General features: G+C 39.1%; 1 protein-coding gene across 1 annotated transcript in view; it reads left to right on the top strand.

The window, feature by feature from the left end:
- The window catches only part of Chd2 (chromodomain helicase DNA binding protein 2), a 115,534-nt gene that overhangs the window by 54,909 nt on the left and 42,555 nt on the right, over positions 1-18,070 (top strand). The window contains exons 17-25 of the mRNA XM_055623046.1: positions 871-1,059; positions 4,511-4,673; positions 5,094-5,246; positions 7,046-7,117; positions 10,642-10,791; positions 11,514-11,662; positions 12,931-13,027; positions 14,027-14,119; positions 17,584-17,754. Coding sequence (XP_055479021.1) covers positions 871-1,059; positions 4,511-4,673; positions 5,094-5,246; positions 7,046-7,117; positions 10,642-10,791; positions 11,514-11,662; positions 12,931-13,027; positions 14,027-14,119; positions 17,584-17,754 — 1,237 coding nt within the window. The remainder of the gene's footprint in view (positions 1-870; positions 1,060-4,510; positions 4,674-5,093; positions 5,247-7,045; positions 7,118-10,641; positions 10,792-11,513; positions 11,663-12,930; positions 13,028-14,026; positions 14,120-17,583; positions 17,755-18,070) is intronic.

Here is an 18,070-nt window from a genome sequence, read left to right as displayed (position 1 = left end):
TTACCCCTCCATTCAGTGCTGTGTCTCAGTGCTGTGTCACAGTGCTGGGCTTCTCATCTCTGGTGATCTTAATAATACCTTCCACCCCTACTCCAGCTGCCTTGTGTCATTTTTCTTGTTGGATGTCTAGGCGCATTCTTGGCTTCTACCCTTTGCAGCCAGTTGTCACATCTAAAAATGTCCCTAGACATTAGCAATGCCTCCCTTAGATATGGTGGGGTAACCATAGTCTAAGCAGCACTGTTTAGAGTCCTGGCTGGTGTCTTTTTATCATTTGTTGTATGAGTGTCCTTTTTCTTAACTGCTGAGCTACCTCTCCAGCCCTGTGTGTTCTTTCTCATTGCTGTTCTTTGTCCCATGTCAGATTCCAGGCTCCTTTTTTTCTTCCCAGAGATCATAGTCAATAGTGGTCATTTTAGTTACTTGACACAATTCCCAACAGAACACCTCACAAAAAGCAACTTTAGGGAGGGTTTGTTTTGGCTTACGGTTCTAGTATGTAGCTTGGAGGTTCTAGTATCCACCCTGTTGTGGCAGGGAAGCTGTGGTGGCAGGAGCAAGCACACTGTATCAGCAGGACGTGGCCAGTGATGGATGCTGTGCTCAGCTCGCTTTCTCTTGTCAGGTGGCAAGTGTCTACCTGCTGAGCCATCTTGTCCTTTTTTGAAATTTTAGAACTACATTTTATTTATTCCCTTTTTTTATTGAGGATTCAGTGATGGGAAAAATTTTGCCTTTCCTTGTAGAACAGTTTGAATTTTTATTTTTAAATTCCCTCAGAGCCACCCTACTCCTAGTTCAGTTCTTCCCTTGTTTTGCAAATGCTCTTCTTCTCTCTGTGTGACTAATGTGTGACAATTTCATCTGTAGGTTTGAGTTCTGGGAAGACTTTGAAGAAGACCATGGAAAGGGGAGAGAGAACGGCTACCAGAGTCTTCATAAGGTACTAGAGCCTTTCCTTCTTCGGAGAGTCAAAAAAGATGTGGAGAAATCCCTTCCTGCCAAAGTGGAGCAGATTCTCAGGGTGGAGATGTCAGCCCTTCAGAAACAGTATTATAAGTAAGTTCCTTCCATGAGATAGATGTTTCACAAGTGATATGTGCCTTTTTAAAAGTAAAGCTTGAACTTAGGTTTTCGAGTTTTTTGGTTTTTTTTTTTTTTTTTTTAAACTTAAGCCTAGAACCTTGCAAATCTTGGCAAGTACTCAAGAGTACAGTTTTTTGTTTTTTTGAATCAGAGTTTCTATGTAAATCTACCTGGCCTTGAGCTCAAAAAGCCCTGCCTATCTTCCAACTATTAGGACTAGGCCTAGGCCTGAGCTTTGTTTTTTTTTTTTTTTTTTTTTTTTTTTTTTTTTTTTTTTTTTTTTTTTATAGCAGAGAGGATTCGACTTCAGCCTTGGGTTTGCTAGAGAACCACTGCTTTGTCTGTATACTCAAAATGGAATTAAGTTGAAGTTCATATTTAATCAGAAAAAAGAAGGTTCTTTTTCTTTTCTTTTTTTGATTTTTCAAGACGGGAGTTCTCTCTGTAGCCCTAGCTATCCTGGGACTCACTTTGTAGACAAGGCTGGCTTCAAACTTGTAGAGACACCTGTTTCTGCCTCCCAAGTGGTGGTATTAGAGGCATGTGCCACTGCCACCTGGCCTAGGAGTTATTTATTTATTTATTTATTTTTTTCATTTGAGTAAGAGAGAATTTATACAGTACTTTTTTTAATGTAAATAATTTGAAGTTTGCCAATCAAAACAAACTTTTGTTAGGTTTATTTATTTTTTTGTTGTATGTACATGAGTGTTTTGCCTGCATGTATGTATGTGCACCACATGCATGTCTGTTGTCTACAGAAATGAGAAGAGGGTCTTTGATCTCCTGGAAATGGAGTTAAGGTTGGTTGTGAGTGCTGGGAACTGAACCCAGGTCCACTGCCAGATCAGCAAGTGCTCTTAACTCCTGAGCCATCTCTCCAGCCGTTAATTTTTAGTGCTGATACTCTTACACTAAGCAGGTATCAGCTAAGCTGAGCAGTTTTTGTTTTCTTCATGAAATCTTCCTTGACGTTTTAATGCTAAGCATTTTTCTAGCTACTGGAAATATTGATGATGAATGAAACATGTGCCTTCCAGAAGCTATGAACAAGTCATCACCGCATAATCTCATTAAGTCACGCATGTGCAAGGAAAGCTCAGGAGAGGCAGCATTCACCTCTGGTACAGAGCAAGTACTCCTCCCTTTCTAGCATTCCAAGCAGCACATTTTTATTTTTTGGCTTATCATATTGTACGGAAATTAAAAAATAGTGAGTCTGACGTAGATGGTAGCATAAAATGTGCTTGTTAAGAGCAGTCACATTTAATTTTCACAAAATATGATGCATTTATGGATATGCGTACCAATGTTTCTGGGAGATCAAACTCAGGGCCTGACATGTGCTGGGTGGACGCGTACTGCTGAACTGTAGGTAGTCCCAAGCCCCCATTTGTCTTTTAGAGATATTATGGGAGTTTCACATATACACAAAATTAATATGGTATCTGCTTATGTGCTCATACTCCAGCTTCAGTGGTTAACTCATGGCCATTACCAGTTCTTTTAGTTTATCACCTCTATCTTTTCTTCTACTCCTGATTTAGTGTATGTCTCTAAAAGAGAAAGACATCTTATTCTTCAAAATTTTGCCGTTACCATGCCTAAAAGTAGTTAATAATTCCTTAACAGTTTAATAATGTCTGCAGAGTATTTATGTTCCCCAGTTGGAACACACATATACACAGAAACATTCATATTTTGTTTCCATATTTGCGTAGCTCTTTATTATAATTTGTTAGTATGTCTTTTTCATATATTCTTAAAATCCAAACCTGACTTTGTAAATGTTTATTTTTTTCAAGATGGAATCCTGTGTTTAGTACAAATTGGGTTCAAACTGATGCTCCTTTATAGTTCAGCCTCCTTGATGCTGTGTAGCACATCCTGACTTTATTAATTGTGTGTGTACATGGATGTACATGTACACTTCATATATATTTTTAGTGCACCTACATTTCACTATTTTCTGCATGCATAAGGTCTGGTGTGGAATTTTCCATTTGTAGCATCATGTTTACCCTTAGAACGTTGTCGAATTTGGAGTTCTGGATTAGGAGTGCTATCCTTATCATAGTCAATAGCTCCCTTACTCTCTACATGATAGCATTTCATATTCATGTGATCCATTTTCCTTTCTCAAATCAGAGCCAACCAGTCATTAACGAACTCTACTTACTAGTTTACTGGGAGATGGTACTTGGAGATCACAGACTTGTGATCTAGGGGTGTTCTTTGTGGTTAGAATTTTAGTGATTTTTTTTTTTTTTTAACAATTAAATAGTACCAGTATTCTCTGTTTGTGGGTTTGACTAGTTTTCAGGTCTCCTTCCTTCTGCCTTGCATCCTAATTGCTAGTGTTATAGGCATGATGTTTCTGTCTGTTCCCCACATCTCTCCACAACCCTCTGACAGGATCTCACTGTATAGTCTCCTCCTCTAGACTCGCCTTCCGAGTGCTGAGATTAAGGACAGGGTTACAGTTGTGCACCATCCAGGTATTCTCATCTGGGAGTACTAACTATTCCATTTGAATGTGGACCCGCATTTTAATGTATTCATCCTGTTCTTGGGTGTGTGTGTGTGTGTGTGTGTGTGTGTGTGTGTGTACATTTGGACTTTTTCAAACACTTTGGCATTATAAAGTGATGAAGTGAACATTTTGAGACATGTGCCCAACATTGTGACTATTAAGATAAATGTAAAGATATGTTGTTACTCAGATAAAAGTACTTTTAATATTTTAGAGTTTATTACCAGTGCTTATGTATAAATATACCATAATATATGTGTAATTTTCCTATTATTCTAAGTTGGTATGTAAAACAATACTAACAATATTTAGCATTTTGTAATATAAAAATACTCCCTTATAATCAGTTATAATGAATACATGTATTTGTTTTGTGTGTGTGTGTGTGTAGTTTCTGTTTTTTGAGACAAGTTCTCAAACTATAGCCCATGCTGACTATGAACTGACAATCCTCAAGCCTCAGCCTGCTGAGTGCTAAGATCACAGATGTGCACCACCATGCTGGTTTTTACAGTATACTTAACCTAGTTAACCAGAGTCTTCCTGTTTGATGACTTACTCCCAGTTTCACAAATTGTAAGACGAGTGCTTCAGTGATTATCCCTTATACAGACACAGACACACACACACACACACACACGTATGCACGCACATGTGTATAAATGAGTGTGTATGTAACCTTCTACAATTGTCTTATTTTAGTGTTCCTTTGATCAGTTAGGTTGATTAACATACCTGGTAGAATCATTGAACTTTTCACTTCTGCCTGGAAATGCAAGGGATCAATGGTTAGATGAGAGGAGATAGAAATTAAAAATCTGTCTTTTAGCTTATTTCCTATGGTACCATAAACTCTATTTATCCATTTGCATTAATGTTTTCAATTTGCAGATGGATCCTGACCAGGAATTATAAGGCTCTTGCCAAAGGAACGAGAGGTAGCACATCTGGCTTCCTTAATATTGTAATGGAGCTGAAGAAATGCTGCAACCACTGCTACCTGATCAAAGCTCCCGAGGAAAACGAAAGGGAGAATGGCCAGGAGGTCCTTCAGGTACACAGCTCCCCTTGCTTAGAATCATCTTCTCAAAAGTGATTCAGCGTTGCTATTGATTTTTATCTTGAATCGAAGTATTCCTTCTCTTCCTTGATTACCCTTCAAGGAGCATCAAAGGAAGCTCTCAAAAACATGAGAAAAGCCAGACATAGGTACTGGTGTGGAGTTGAGGGAGCCTTTGGATAACAGGGATGTTTTAGGGATATGGTGGAAGCAGAGGGACTTGAGTTTGAGGACAGCTTATCAAGGTTTACTTGGGCTACATAGTGAGAACTTGTCTCCAAATGAACAGAAATGATGAGAAAGAAAACTTAGGTAATACTGCAGCAAGCACAGTACCATGGATACCATGTTTAAAGATCATTTCCACAATATTATGTTTGAATGTAATGAGTAAGAGCTCTTTTGAATCTTCAGTCCCTAATCAGGAGCAGTGGGAAGCTGATTCTGTTGGATAAACTATTGACAAGACTCCGAGAAAGGGGAAACAGGGTCCTTATCTTCTCTCAGATGGTGAGGATGTTGGATATCCTGGCTGAGTACCTGACTATCAAACACTATCCTTTCCAGGTAAGACAGCTCAGTGGCTGTACTCACACGTGCTCTGTCTGTTGTCCTCTCTCTCTTCTCTACCTTACTGAAGTAGATGACAAGTTCTCTTGCCTGAAAAACATAGGAGATTAAGGTTCCAGGAAGACCTCACTTTTTCTTCATGCCTTTACACTACTCTGATGATAATGAACATGGGAAAGGTCATTCTTTAAAAAACAACAGCATATCCTGTGTTTTGGTTTATTTGAGACAGGATCTCACTATGTATCCTTGGCTGTCCTGGAACTTACCATGCAGACCAGGATGGCCTCAAACTCACATACCTGCCTATGTCTCCCAAGTGCTGGGATTCAAGGCATGTGCCACTATACCCAGCAACAATTTATTTATTATTACAGAGAATAAGTGTGTGAGAACACATGCACAGGCATTGGTGTGCCATGATGCCTGTGCTGCTGAGCCTATAATCATTAGTTTTAAGGACAAGGTAGTAGGAAAGATTAGCAAAAAAGACTTGGCAAGGAAAAATGACCGTGCTACCTATCCATATCTGTTGTCGAAGCAGATAGGAGTAAGTGTGAAACTAATCATAGAATGCCACATCCTAGGAAGAAAAGAGGTAGTGCTGTTTTATCTTTTTTTTTTTTTTTTTTTTTTTCTTTAAATTGAGATAGGGTTTCTTTGTAGCCTTGCATTGTTTTATCATAACCACATAGATGTGACCTTGTTTTGAGGCTAGGAGTAAAATAGGAGTTCTTGAAACATCCTGATCCCCAGAGCAAGTGGTAGTGATTTCTCAGCATGACTGTCTCAGTGCTTCTTGCTAAAGCGACTATTATAAGGGGACTTTGAGGTACTGGCTGTGAACCTGCCTTTGCAAATGCCTTTGGCTCTAGTCTCTGTGCACAGTTAGTGTAAATAAAGGGAATAGTAATAGTTGAAGGGAGGTACACGTGCGCCTACCTGTGGGTCTGTTGTTTAAGTGGCTGTGACTCCCATGGCCTTGGGGATATGTAGGTTTTTGCAGACACTGTTTGGATCAGCTTGGCCTTTTGTAAAATCAGTGTTTCATCTTAAGAGATGATGTTAAAGGATGGCATGTGAAAGTAGATCTACATGTTGAGAAATGCCTTTTATGTATAGCATTCAGTATTTGCTTTGTATGGATTGAATATTTTCAATATGTATGGTACCACTGCCTGTATCTGAAAGTGACGGATGTTCTAACTAATAAAAAATTCTGTGCACAACTTAGTACCTGAGGCTCAAGTTGATGATACAGCTTTATTATTTGAACACTTTGTAGTGATTTCAGAATGTAAAGTTTAGAAAAAGCTGGCATACATGATCAGTTAATTTGAACATTTTCAGTAGTTTCCAAATGTGCTATTCTTTGGTTTGTATAGCACATACATGGCTTATATAACACATATTTGGTTTGTATAGTCATATTAATATTTTTTTCTGCAGGAGCCAATTTTTTTAATATTTTAATATTTTTTTACTGTGTGACTAGAGTTACTATTTCTTCATCACACAGGCTATGTTCTTATCTTTTTCCTTGTAGGTTTTAGTTGACATTCTGATCTTTTGGTAAGCCTAAGACAGTCCTTTGAATTAGAAACTTCTGACCTTGAGTTTGTAACTGGAGAGCTCAGGTTACGTCAGCCATGCTGTTTACACATACCCTTATGGTACTTGGCCAACATTTCCAGTTATTTTTACTCAGTGCGTGTCTCAGAGATAAAGTCTGATGTTCTATTCTGAGTATCACTCATCTTCCTCACTTCACATTTTTCTGTGGTTTCTTTTTATAGCGCCTGGATGGTTCCATCAAGGGAGAAATCCGAAAACAAGCATTGGATCACTTCAATGCAGATGGGTCTGAGGTACAATATGCATGGCTTTATTATTGGACAACTTGAACTTTGTATGGGGGGAGGTCTTTCCAGCTTAATGGATTCCGTTTCAGAAGCATTTTGTAGCAGACTTCTCTTGTCTTGGTAAGACAAGAAAGCCCTACTATGAAAGATGCCTTGTTTTGTTGTTACTCACTGGCCAGGCATGAACATGCTTTCTTAGATTCCTTGGGCTGAACTAGTGATGTTTTCTACCAACTTTCCAAATTTATGGGTTTTGAAAGAACAGCAAGCTGGGTGGGCCAGGCCAGATGTATTTGATACCCTTGTTGTCCAAGGTTCTTATCTGTAGTTTTCTGGTACTGATGCTTAAATAGTGTGTTTACCAAGTTTCAGTTATGTTAAACTCCTGGTGTGATGTAGCCTAATTTTTTTTTTCTCTGCTTTATAGCTACACTTTTACATTACTAAATGCCCTGCTTGGAATTGGTTTTGGCAAGTGTTTTGGTTTGGGCACACCCATATTAGAGCTACCTTAACCAAGTTAGAAACCCTGACTGCATTTTAGTGTGCACATCAGCTGGTCAGGTGAAAGAGTTAGGAGGAGTATGGGAGAAGAGCCTCAGGCTAAGTGAAACTAGTAACCCATAAGACAGAAGGAGCAGGGGAGATAGCAGGACTGGACAAGCGCTGTTGTGGAGAGTATTCTAGTATCTAGCAGCTGGGTGCTTTTTTTTTTTTTTTTTTTTTTTAATAGAACAGGTTTATATTCTGCATTCTGAAGAGTTTTAAAAACTCAGTGTCTCTTTCACTATTTCAGAATGATACTTGTTGATGGTCTTAGTGAGACTAATGTTCTGGACATGTGAGGGGTGATAATATATCGAGGACCAAGACTTAGGAATTAAATCATGGAAATCATTAGTCTCATCCTCTTTCCCCCTTTTTCTATAACTGTAAAATCTCAGTGGCTCAAAGCCACTACTTTGTAATATTGCCATATTTCTTTCTTAGTTTGTAATAGGCACTCAATAAAATACCAGCAATTTTTTAATTACAGTGTTTATTTAAAAAACCACTGTTTCCTTGTTCTAATTTAAAAGATATGTGAGTTAAATGTTTCATTTTCTTTCCAGAGAAAATCTGAAGTTTATTTTTTTGTGTAGTTTTATTTTTGATTCTCATTCTGATAGCCATATATAAAATATGGTTTCTCTGACATATTCAGTAGCTTTTTAAAATTAATTTTAAAATTTCTGGGGAAGATACCACATGCCTATTTGTCAGATGTTGTCGATGGTAAGGACTACCCTAAATGAAGCCTTCACCACAGTGACATAGTCTGCACACATTGCTGTCTATATCTGTACATATCTGTATATAGATATAGATATAGATATATCTGTCTATATCATTTGTCGCATTGTGTTTGCCTTATTGTAATCATGCTCTATATGATTTTATCTTTCTTTGTCAAAATTATACTTGGGCGATTTTTTTCCATGTCATTAAAGACCTTAGGACATCAACCCCTCCCATCACCCAACCCACCCCGCTATGAGATCAATTCAGGTTCTTGTGTGGGCTAGACCAGCACTCTTCCACCAAGCTATATCTCCAACCCAGCACCTCAGGATGTGATTTTTAGTATTTTTCATATCTCTGTTATTTTTTTTATTTTATGTTGATGACTCCTTAGCCTACATGTATGTATGTGTACTTCATATGTGCCTGGTGCCTGGTGCCCGAGGAGGCCAGAAGAGGGTGTAGGTTTCTAGAACTAAAATTACAAATGGTTGGTAACTGACTTGTGCCAGAAACTGAACCCAGGTCTTCTACAAGGACAGCAAGTGCCCTGAACCACTGAGCCATCTTTCCAGCTCCTGCTATTTCTTAGTCATTTCATTATCATTTGAAATAGTTACAAAATAAAATAGTTACAAAATACTTAAAAAGTATTTGGATGCTTTTTGTTCAGTTTCCTAAAATAATTTATAATTATATTTTCCATGTACAAATACTCCCATTTTATGTTACTTCTAGCAGCATCAAGCTTCATAATCTTTTAAAACCTATTAGTTTGATAATAGACATAAACAACATGCAATTTATGTCTTTGTGGCATTGAAAATAGTTTATAAGATAATTCAATGTACAGATTATATTTACAGTGTTAGGCATCTTAGCCTAAACTGTCTGCTGTTACTCTACATACTATATGTGTTCTATCATTTGTTAAATATATCATTTATTGGGCTTTATTTCCCAAGTCAGCAGTTTATCTGTTTGGTTTAAAAACATTTTATTTTAAATTTATTTTGGTTTGCTTTGTTTTTAGAGAAAGAATCTCTTGTAGCCCAGGCTCATCTCAAACTTAATATATAACTGAGGTTAGCCTTGACACCCTTACCCTCCTGCCTCTTCCTGAGTGCTGAATTATCAGTATATGCCACCATACTTGATCTCAGACCAGCTCTTTTTTTTCTTTAAAAATTTTATTATTTATTTTACATAGATGAGTGTTTTATCTGCATGCATACCTTCATGCCAGAAGAGGGCATCAGATCCCAGTATAGATGGTTGTGAGTGATCAAGTAGTTGCTAGGATTGAACATAGGAGCTCTGGAAGAACAGACAGTGCTCTTAACCACTGAGCCATCACTTCAGCCCCGAGAACAGCTTTTGAGTTGTAGTTTTGTACGTAAAAGCCATCAACTTTTGGATACTGATGAAATGGCTCAGCATACATACATACATACACACATACACACACACTAAAAAAAAATGTACAAAAAATAGAAGTTTCAGCCTTTGATATAGATGATCAGATGCTCATCTGAAAATAGTGATTTTTTTAAAGCTTTTTAAAACCTGGCTGTATACAGTTTACTTTCCCTCTGCCCACATGTTTTCCTGAATACTCACCTAGATAGATACGGCTGGTAAACCATACCTGTCCAGTCTCTTAATGCTATGGAGACTAGAAGACATTAGTACCTGGTCTTTGGCACACACAGTGATTCCTCAAACCCACTCTGCTTTTTCTTCGGCATGGTCTGTGGTGATGGAGGTTGCTGTGTTTCTCAGCCGTGTAGTGTGCTGTTTTCCTCTTCAGTCTAATGAGTGGGTGGGCATACACACAGTGAAGTGTGTCTGTGTATGCTAGCTACCTTACATGGTACAGTCTCCCTTTCTCGAGAAAACATACATCTGGGTCGCTTGCTGAAACAGGTTCCACCAAGACTGAGTTTCTGTGGTGCTTTTGGGTAACTTGTTGCATACACTAGTGTTAGCTGGGGCATAAATTCCTTGTTCCTGCTGCCTTGCCAGAGTCTGCTTTACTCCTTTGTTCCCTGCACTGACACTTCCTCTTAATCCAATGGAAATTTCCCATGTCTCAAGTCCTCCAGCTCCTTTTAGTCTTCATAAAGTTTGTCCATCATATCTCACTTTTCTTCACACCTGCAGGGGTTTCCAGGTGTGAGGGCTTATTGGACTGTGAGAGTGTCTCTGAGAAGGCCACTGCATAAAGTAGTATATTGCATTGTGTACAGGACTTCTGCTTCCTGCTCTCCACACGGGCTGGTGGCCTGGGAATCAATTTGGCTTCAGCGGACACAGTCGTCATCTTTGACTCAGACTGGAACCCCCAGAATGACTTGCAGGCACAAGCCCGAGCACACAGAATTGGTCAGAAGAAGCAGGTCAGTGGGGAGAGGTTGTAGAAATCAGTTTGGGACTGCAGGCAGAGGTTTAGTCTTCCTCGTCAGACTGTTTGGAAAATCCTTATTTCCTTACTGTTTTGCCTTCTCTTTATAACCTGCTTAGAAAAGAGATGTCTTTGGGCCTTGGGTGAGTCCCAGGACAGACTCTTAACCGACTTCTACTTGAAAAGTATATCATGAGTGACTTTCCATGCATTTGCCAGAAAAGATGTGTAAGGAGCAGATTTAGAGCTGAGCCTTTGCTGTGTTAAGAGCATGTCTAACTAGTCTAGTATTAGTATTAATCAGAATTAGTCTGATTCTCCCTGAAAGTGTAATCTGTAGCATGCTGGAAACCACAGGCTTGTTTTTTAGGTTTTGTTTTATCTGTGGATCTCAAAGACTGCTTCACAATTTCATGTCACTAGTCACAATTTCATATGACTAGCAGTACAGTTTTTGTAAAATCAATGAGTCCAGTTATTGTTGGGAAGATGTTTGTCAAGAACAAGGGTTGATATCTTTAGAAGCACTTTCCTTAAGAATGTAGCCTGCTACAGATAGCATATATTTTGTACCCACCTGTTTACCTACTAAGACTGGCCAGGTGTAGTCATATGTGGTACAAGAGAACAAAATGACTTTCTTTCTCCCTCTTGATTTTTGACAGAAGTAATTTGTGCTTTAGATAGGAGTAAACATAACATTTCCTTTTCTTACAGGTGAATATTTACCGCTTGGTTACAAAGGGGACTGTGGAAGAGGAGATCATAGAACGGGCCAAAAAGAAGATGGTGTTGGACCATCTGGTGATTCAGCGCATGGACACCACTGGCAGGACAGTTCTTGAAAACAACTCAGGAAGATCCAAGTAAGTACCAGAAATATGGGGAGACAGAGACTTAGTTAGATTGTTTCCACCAGCATTTGATAAAGTCTGGCAGGTTTTACCTCAGGCAGTGTCAGTCCACTTGGTGCTGCTAGGTTGGTGCTGCTTTGTTTTGTGCCTAATGCCCCCACTCTTCCTCCCACCCCCACATATATTCCCTCTTTCTTTTGCTCTGGTCTTTTGTCTTTCCTTCTGGCTCCTCATGTGACATGATAGCAGTGGAAGTGTAGGCCATGTTGTTAGTTGGTTCTTAGTACAGCACAGAGTCACCTTTGTCTTTTCAGCCATGACTCCATCAGACAGAACTGGCTACTGTGCTTCTACTGTTAGTGAAAGTATATGTGTGTGGGTTGTTGTGCCTTCGGATTGTTAATAGTGAAAGGACACCAGGAGCGGTGTTGAGTTTATACTCTGACCAGCTTTGGATTATGCTACAGTGTATTTAAGATGGGGTCAAATTATTCTTCCTAAGTAGAAGTTTTGAGATTATTTTCTGTTCAAGAAGAAGATGTTTGGCTATTTTGGACAAGAGGTGAGGAGGAAGAACCGTGTTGGTGAAGATGAGGTGACTTTCTGAGACAAAGGACAGAAAAGTATGTGCTGTTAACCATCTTTGCTGATAAACATGTTGTAGGTGAACCAACAGGACAGTAACTGAGTTTCTAGATTTATCACAAACTCTGGTTAAAAATGAGGAATTTGAGGAATCTTGTTCTTGGGGCAGAATTAACTTTTGGTCATTTGTCCCCTTACGTGAAGGGTATATACACAGAAGTCCAGGTCCAGAGTGTATAATTGATACTCTTTTCTAAAAATATTTTAAATATTTATATAGTTTTTATGCATGTAAGTGTTTTGTTTTCATGTATATATGTGTGCCTGGCTCTAGCAGATGTCAGAAGAAAGCACTGTAACTTGTAACCGGAGTTATAGGTACCTGTGTGTTACTATATGCATCCTGGGAGCCAACCCAGGTCTTCTGGAAGAGCAGCAAAGGCTCTTGCCCACTGAGATAGAAATATGTTTCTAGCCTTTTTTAAAATTTTATATTTATATATATATATTTTTTTATTTGTGAGGAAATTGAGGGTTACACTTGTGCCTCTGAATGTAGAAGTAGAGGACAGCTTGTTTTCTTCTTCCACCATGTGAGTCTTGGGGATTGAATGCAGGTAGTCTCAGGCTTGGTGGCAAGAGGCCTTTACCTGCTGAGCCATCCCACCAACTCCTTCTATATTTTAATCCTACAGCTCAAATCCCTTTAATAAAGAAGAGCTGACCGCTATCTTGAAATTTGGAGCCGAGGATCTCTTCAAAGAAATTGAAGGCGAGGAATCAGAGCCTCAGGTAATCAGTTTGGAGCGTGGGGATTTACTTTTGTAGCCACTATGGGAATCAGCATGAAGGTTCTCAAAATTAAAAACAGAACTTTCATATGATCCAGCTGTACCACTCCTGGAACTATACTCAAAGGAACCATAAGTAAGGTGGCATAGGGATGCCTGCATGTCCATGCTTACTGTAGCACTAATAATTCCAAGTTACATAATCAGTCTGGGTGTCCATTGATAGTCGCATAGGTAACGAAACGCTGTCATGTCTATACACATTTGAAATTATGTCATTTGTAGGAAAATTGGGGGATCTGGAACTTATCAGGTGAAATGAGCCAGATTCAGAAAAACAAGTATCACATGTTCCTGCCTCCATGTGGAACTTTGATTTTATGTATTTGTATCTATGCTTGCTTGTGTAAATATATATGGCCGTACATATATATGATGTATGTCAGATGTCTCATATATGACTTGACAGTCAAAGGAAGTGTATTTTGGAAGAGAGAAAGGTAAGCCAGCTGGTTCAAAAGCGGGAATCACGAATGAATATTTTCGAAGTATATGATACACTTAAAAGAGAATGTACTTGTATAACCCATCACTTTTACAGTAGAGGTACAATAGTAGAAAAACAAAATTTTAAGGATATTTTATAAGTACCTAAGTTTTTTAGGAAGTAGATTCTCTGTTAGAGATTTTTATAAAGAAGTAATTATCATTATTATTATTATTTATTTTCTTGCCATAGTCAAAGCTCTTACTACACTAAAGAGGATTGTATAAGACACTGATGGATTCTGTATTTCTCCGAAGTTTACTTTCTTAGAATTCCCTGAATTTTGCAGCATTGTTTGAATAAATACTAATGGGAAGTGTTGGGTGTGAAAGACGTAGGCTGAGGCTGTCAGAGTGAATAAAATGCCATAGGAAAGATGTCTGATATACACCTAGTGGTAAATACTGAGACTGTTGCTTTTTCACTAAGCCTTTGTCACTTTTGTTTCTTCAGGAAATGGATATAGATGAGATTTTGCGCTTAGCTGAAACCAGAGAGAATGAAGTGTCAACTAGTGCCACAGATGAGCTTCTCTCACAGTTTAAGGTAGGAAGTTCTTGGGATAGTACTCAACACTTGTATTAAGTAGTAACTCCTTTTGTCCTGAGCACTTTCTTTTGTACTAGGCTTGGTATTTTGTCCCTTTACCTGAATTAACTCATGTTCAATGTTATTCTGAGTGAGGATGCTAGGAATGTAGACTTCAGTATCACCATGAGGGTAAACACTGAGGTGAACCATCCTTCCTTGAGTCAGGTGCAGAAGAACAGAATTTGATGAAGAACACTGAGAGTATGTTGCCAACGGGATAAGCAAAACACCAGAAGTATGGAGGGATATGGGAGATATTCATAGCATTGGGTACCAACGAGAAGTCAAAGCATGGGAATTGTAGGTGACATTTGTGAGGACCTCCTCACCCCCACCCAGGAGTTTTCTGTATATCCTTGGCTGTTCTCGAACTCGTTGTGTAGACCAGGCTGGCCTTGAACTCTCAGAGATCACTTTTAGAGATCTCCCAAGTGCTGGTATTAAAGGCGTGTGCCACTGCTACTTGGCTTAAGTTTCTTTTTGGAGGGAGATGCTTTTGATACTGTTTTTTTGTTTTGTTTTGTTTTCTCTCTTGCTTTTTCTTCTTCATTCTCTTTCCCTTTTCTCCTGTTCCTTCCCCTGTGTCTCCTTTCTTCCTAAAGGGAGATATAAGGAGTTGTCAGTGTTGTCTGATAAAACAGAATTAATGGGATCATGGCTAAACATAGAAAGTGGGCACCAGGAGAAGAGGAGGTGGCACCATTGAGGACAGGTAGTTATTAGAACAGACAGAAGGACCAAATAAAGTAAGGGTTTTAGAAAGATGTTACTGTGTCTCCAGGTTGCTGGAAGAACTTGAGGATAGGGAGATCCTGAAGTGTCCTAAGAAACAAGGAAGAATATCTGATGTCTCATTGCCCCAGAGGAGCAGGATGCAATGTAATCTAAAGCATAGCTTGAGAATTTGGTTGGGAGGATAAAGAAATTAATCACCTCAGTGACAAGGAGGAAAGGTTTGAGAATTCAGTTTGTGACTTGAGTTCTGATAAGAGGAAGCCGTAGGTTAGACTGTGCTTGTGGGGACGAATTGATAGGGAGTCATTTAAATCTAGTTGGTGTCTTTCCTGTGGAACCATTCAACAGGATCACATGATTTTCTCCAGCAATACTTGATGTTGGCGAAATTGGATCACTTGGCAATCCTAGAGTGGGAGATTGATCTGGAGGGCACAGAGAAATCAAAATAGCGGATGTTTCCAAAATGCAAGTGAGGGTATGGCTGATTCCCTGCAGGTTAAAGAAGCAAGAGAAAGTTAAAGGTTGCTGTGATATTGGGGATAGTAGGCCACTTAGTGTTGATGAGGAACTGGTAGATTTTGCCTGTTTGCAGTGCTCTGTTGTGTGTGCTCCATGGTTGGCAAAGTGGAAATTGTCTTAATGAAAGAATAAGGAAGCAGCTGGGGAAAGAGAGAACTCTTGGAATAGAATTCCCAGAATTCATTCTGGGATACAGAGGACAGTGTGAAAAGGGTAAATCACTGTGGCTTGTCTTATAACAAAGTTTCATAGACTGGTTTATCCAAGCAATGGAAATTCATTTCTCACATTCCTGCAGCCTTCTGAGATCATGGTCCCGACATGGTGAAGTTTTTTGAGGACTGTCATCTGAGTTACCTACTGCTGCCCACTTGTTCTATTCTCCCAAGGCATAGGGAGGCCAGGGAGCTGTCTAGAGTTCATGTTGTATCTAGAATCCATTTTGTAAGGTGACAACTAATCCTGCCAGGAACATATTATCATGAGCTTCCAAGGACTCCTTCCTAGTATTATCAGGTACTGGCATCAGGATTTCAGCACTTATCCCTTTATGTTGGTAGTTGTACAGGAGTCTGAACCCAGGATCTCATAAATACTATGCAAGCACTTTACCACTGAGCTGTAGCTCTAATTCTACAATACATGGATTTTGAGGAGTCCGAACATTAAACCTGATTCCACCTCTGTGGCTCTCTTCATAGTTAAAACAGATGACTTTATGACGTTTTGATTAGACTCTTACATGGTTATTTAGATAGAAAAAAAATTCCACATGCTCTAAATTACGGAAACATAGTCAGCACATTACTGGTTGATGTTCCCTTCCAAAGTTGTTGGTTTTTTTTTTTTTTTTTGGTCTCATATATATAGTTTGTTTGTTTGTTTGTTTGTTTGTTTGTTTGAGACAGGCTTTCTCTGTGTAGCCTTGGCTCTCCTGGACTCGCTTTGTAGACCAGGTTACCCTTGAATTCACAGAGATTCACCTGCCTCTGCCTCTCTGAGCGCTGGAATTAAAAGTGTGCGTCACCACTGCCTGGCTCAGCAATTGTTTTTAATGTAAGATTACCATTTTATTCAGTAATAATAGCACTTGCGCTATTCTTTGCTATGTTTAAAGTATTGTTGCATTATTCATGTTATATTATTATTGTCAATCCCAAGTTCTGGGATTAAAGGTGTGTTCTACCACTGCCCAGCGAAGCTGTCAGTCTCTCACGTCACACCCAAGTGCAGCTGTCATCATTTTCCAGGCAGATTATTGGACCCATCACTATTGCCTTTGGAAAAGCTTATTTCTAGCCACATGATCTACCAACATGCATTCAGGTTTATGTTTGTTTTATCATTTTTATCTGACTTCTTTAAAATATCAAACCTACAGGTCTATGGGATAGCTCATGGCATGGAGGTGCTTGCTGCCAACATAAGTGCAGTTTCTGGAATGCACATTGTAGAGGCAGAGAGCCGAATGTTACAACATTTTGCAGTGGTGTGTATGTGAACACCTGCACAGACAAAATAAATAAATTAACATAAAAACCTACACCTAAACTAAGTTTAAGCAGTACAATTAGTTTGTACAAAAATAATTGACAAGATGGTGAAATGGTTTGCGCTTTACAATCTCAGAAGTTATATCTCTTGCTCTCCTTCTTGACGTTTAAAATATCTGGTTGTAAAAGTCAAAATATTCTTGCTAGAAGTTAAAGAGTTAATTTTTGCTACACATCATAAAGTTTTGATTTGAATAAAGTCATGTTAGCTCCACATGGCTTTGAGGATGTAAAGTATAAAGGCGTTTTTGTGCTTCATCAGACTCTTAGACCAGGAAGGAAGGAGTGTAACAAGATGAAACTGGGAAGGAAGCTCTGCCCAGGCAGGCCAGGGCTGTTCAGAGCTGGCTGCTGTTTGGCTGTAGCCCTCCACTGGTAGGCTTAGATAGTTATATTTCTTGGGATGCATACCTACAATTTGACTACAGATACCTGCAGATGTTTGGTAGGGAATAAATGGTATGTTTTCTAGGTTTGTTTTTGTTTCTGCCTAAGATTAAAATGGACATTTAAGCACATGTAGTCTACATACCCTTACTAAGTCCATGCCTAGCAGATGTTGTTTAGAAGTGGAGAAATGTCAGATGGGGGTTGTCCTTTCCTTTTCAGGTTGCCAACTTTGCAACGATGGAAGATGAAGAGGAACTAGAAGAGCGTCCTCACAAGGACTGGGATGAAATTATTCCAGAAGAGCAAAGGAAAAAAGTGGAGGAGGAAGAACGGCAGAAGGAGTTAGAAGAGATTTACATGCTGCCTCGAATTCGTAGTTCCACTAAAAAGGTGAAGTGAGAGGAAAGTATGCCTTGGGCCCTGTGCGGCTGCAAATATAGATTGAATAGTTAAGAGAGAGGCCTTGCACGAAGGCCCTGACACAGCCATGCAGGGCAGATGGAAGGCAGCATGTGCAGGGCTCATAAACATACCCTAGGACTTTTACTTGGTCTGATGGCTTTCTGAGAAATGACTAGATGACTTCAGAGTTTACAGAAGTTTGTATTTTTGACTTTGAGGTTAAAACTGCTAAGAGTCCTGACAGTTTGGTTCTCATTGTCTTTGTCCTCAACGTCCAGAGTGCCAGATCTTTTTTTGTCCTTAA

This window comes from Psammomys obesus, unplaced genomic scaffold, assembly GCF_907164565.1.
Source record: "Psammomys obesus unplaced genomic scaffold, mPsaObe1.curated_primary_1811, whole genome shotgun sequence".
NCBI classification, from domain to species: domain Eukaryota; kingdom Metazoa; phylum Chordata; class Mammalia; order Rodentia; family Muridae; genus Psammomys; species Psammomys obesus.
This window is presented reverse-complemented; position numbering and strand designations above follow the sequence as displayed.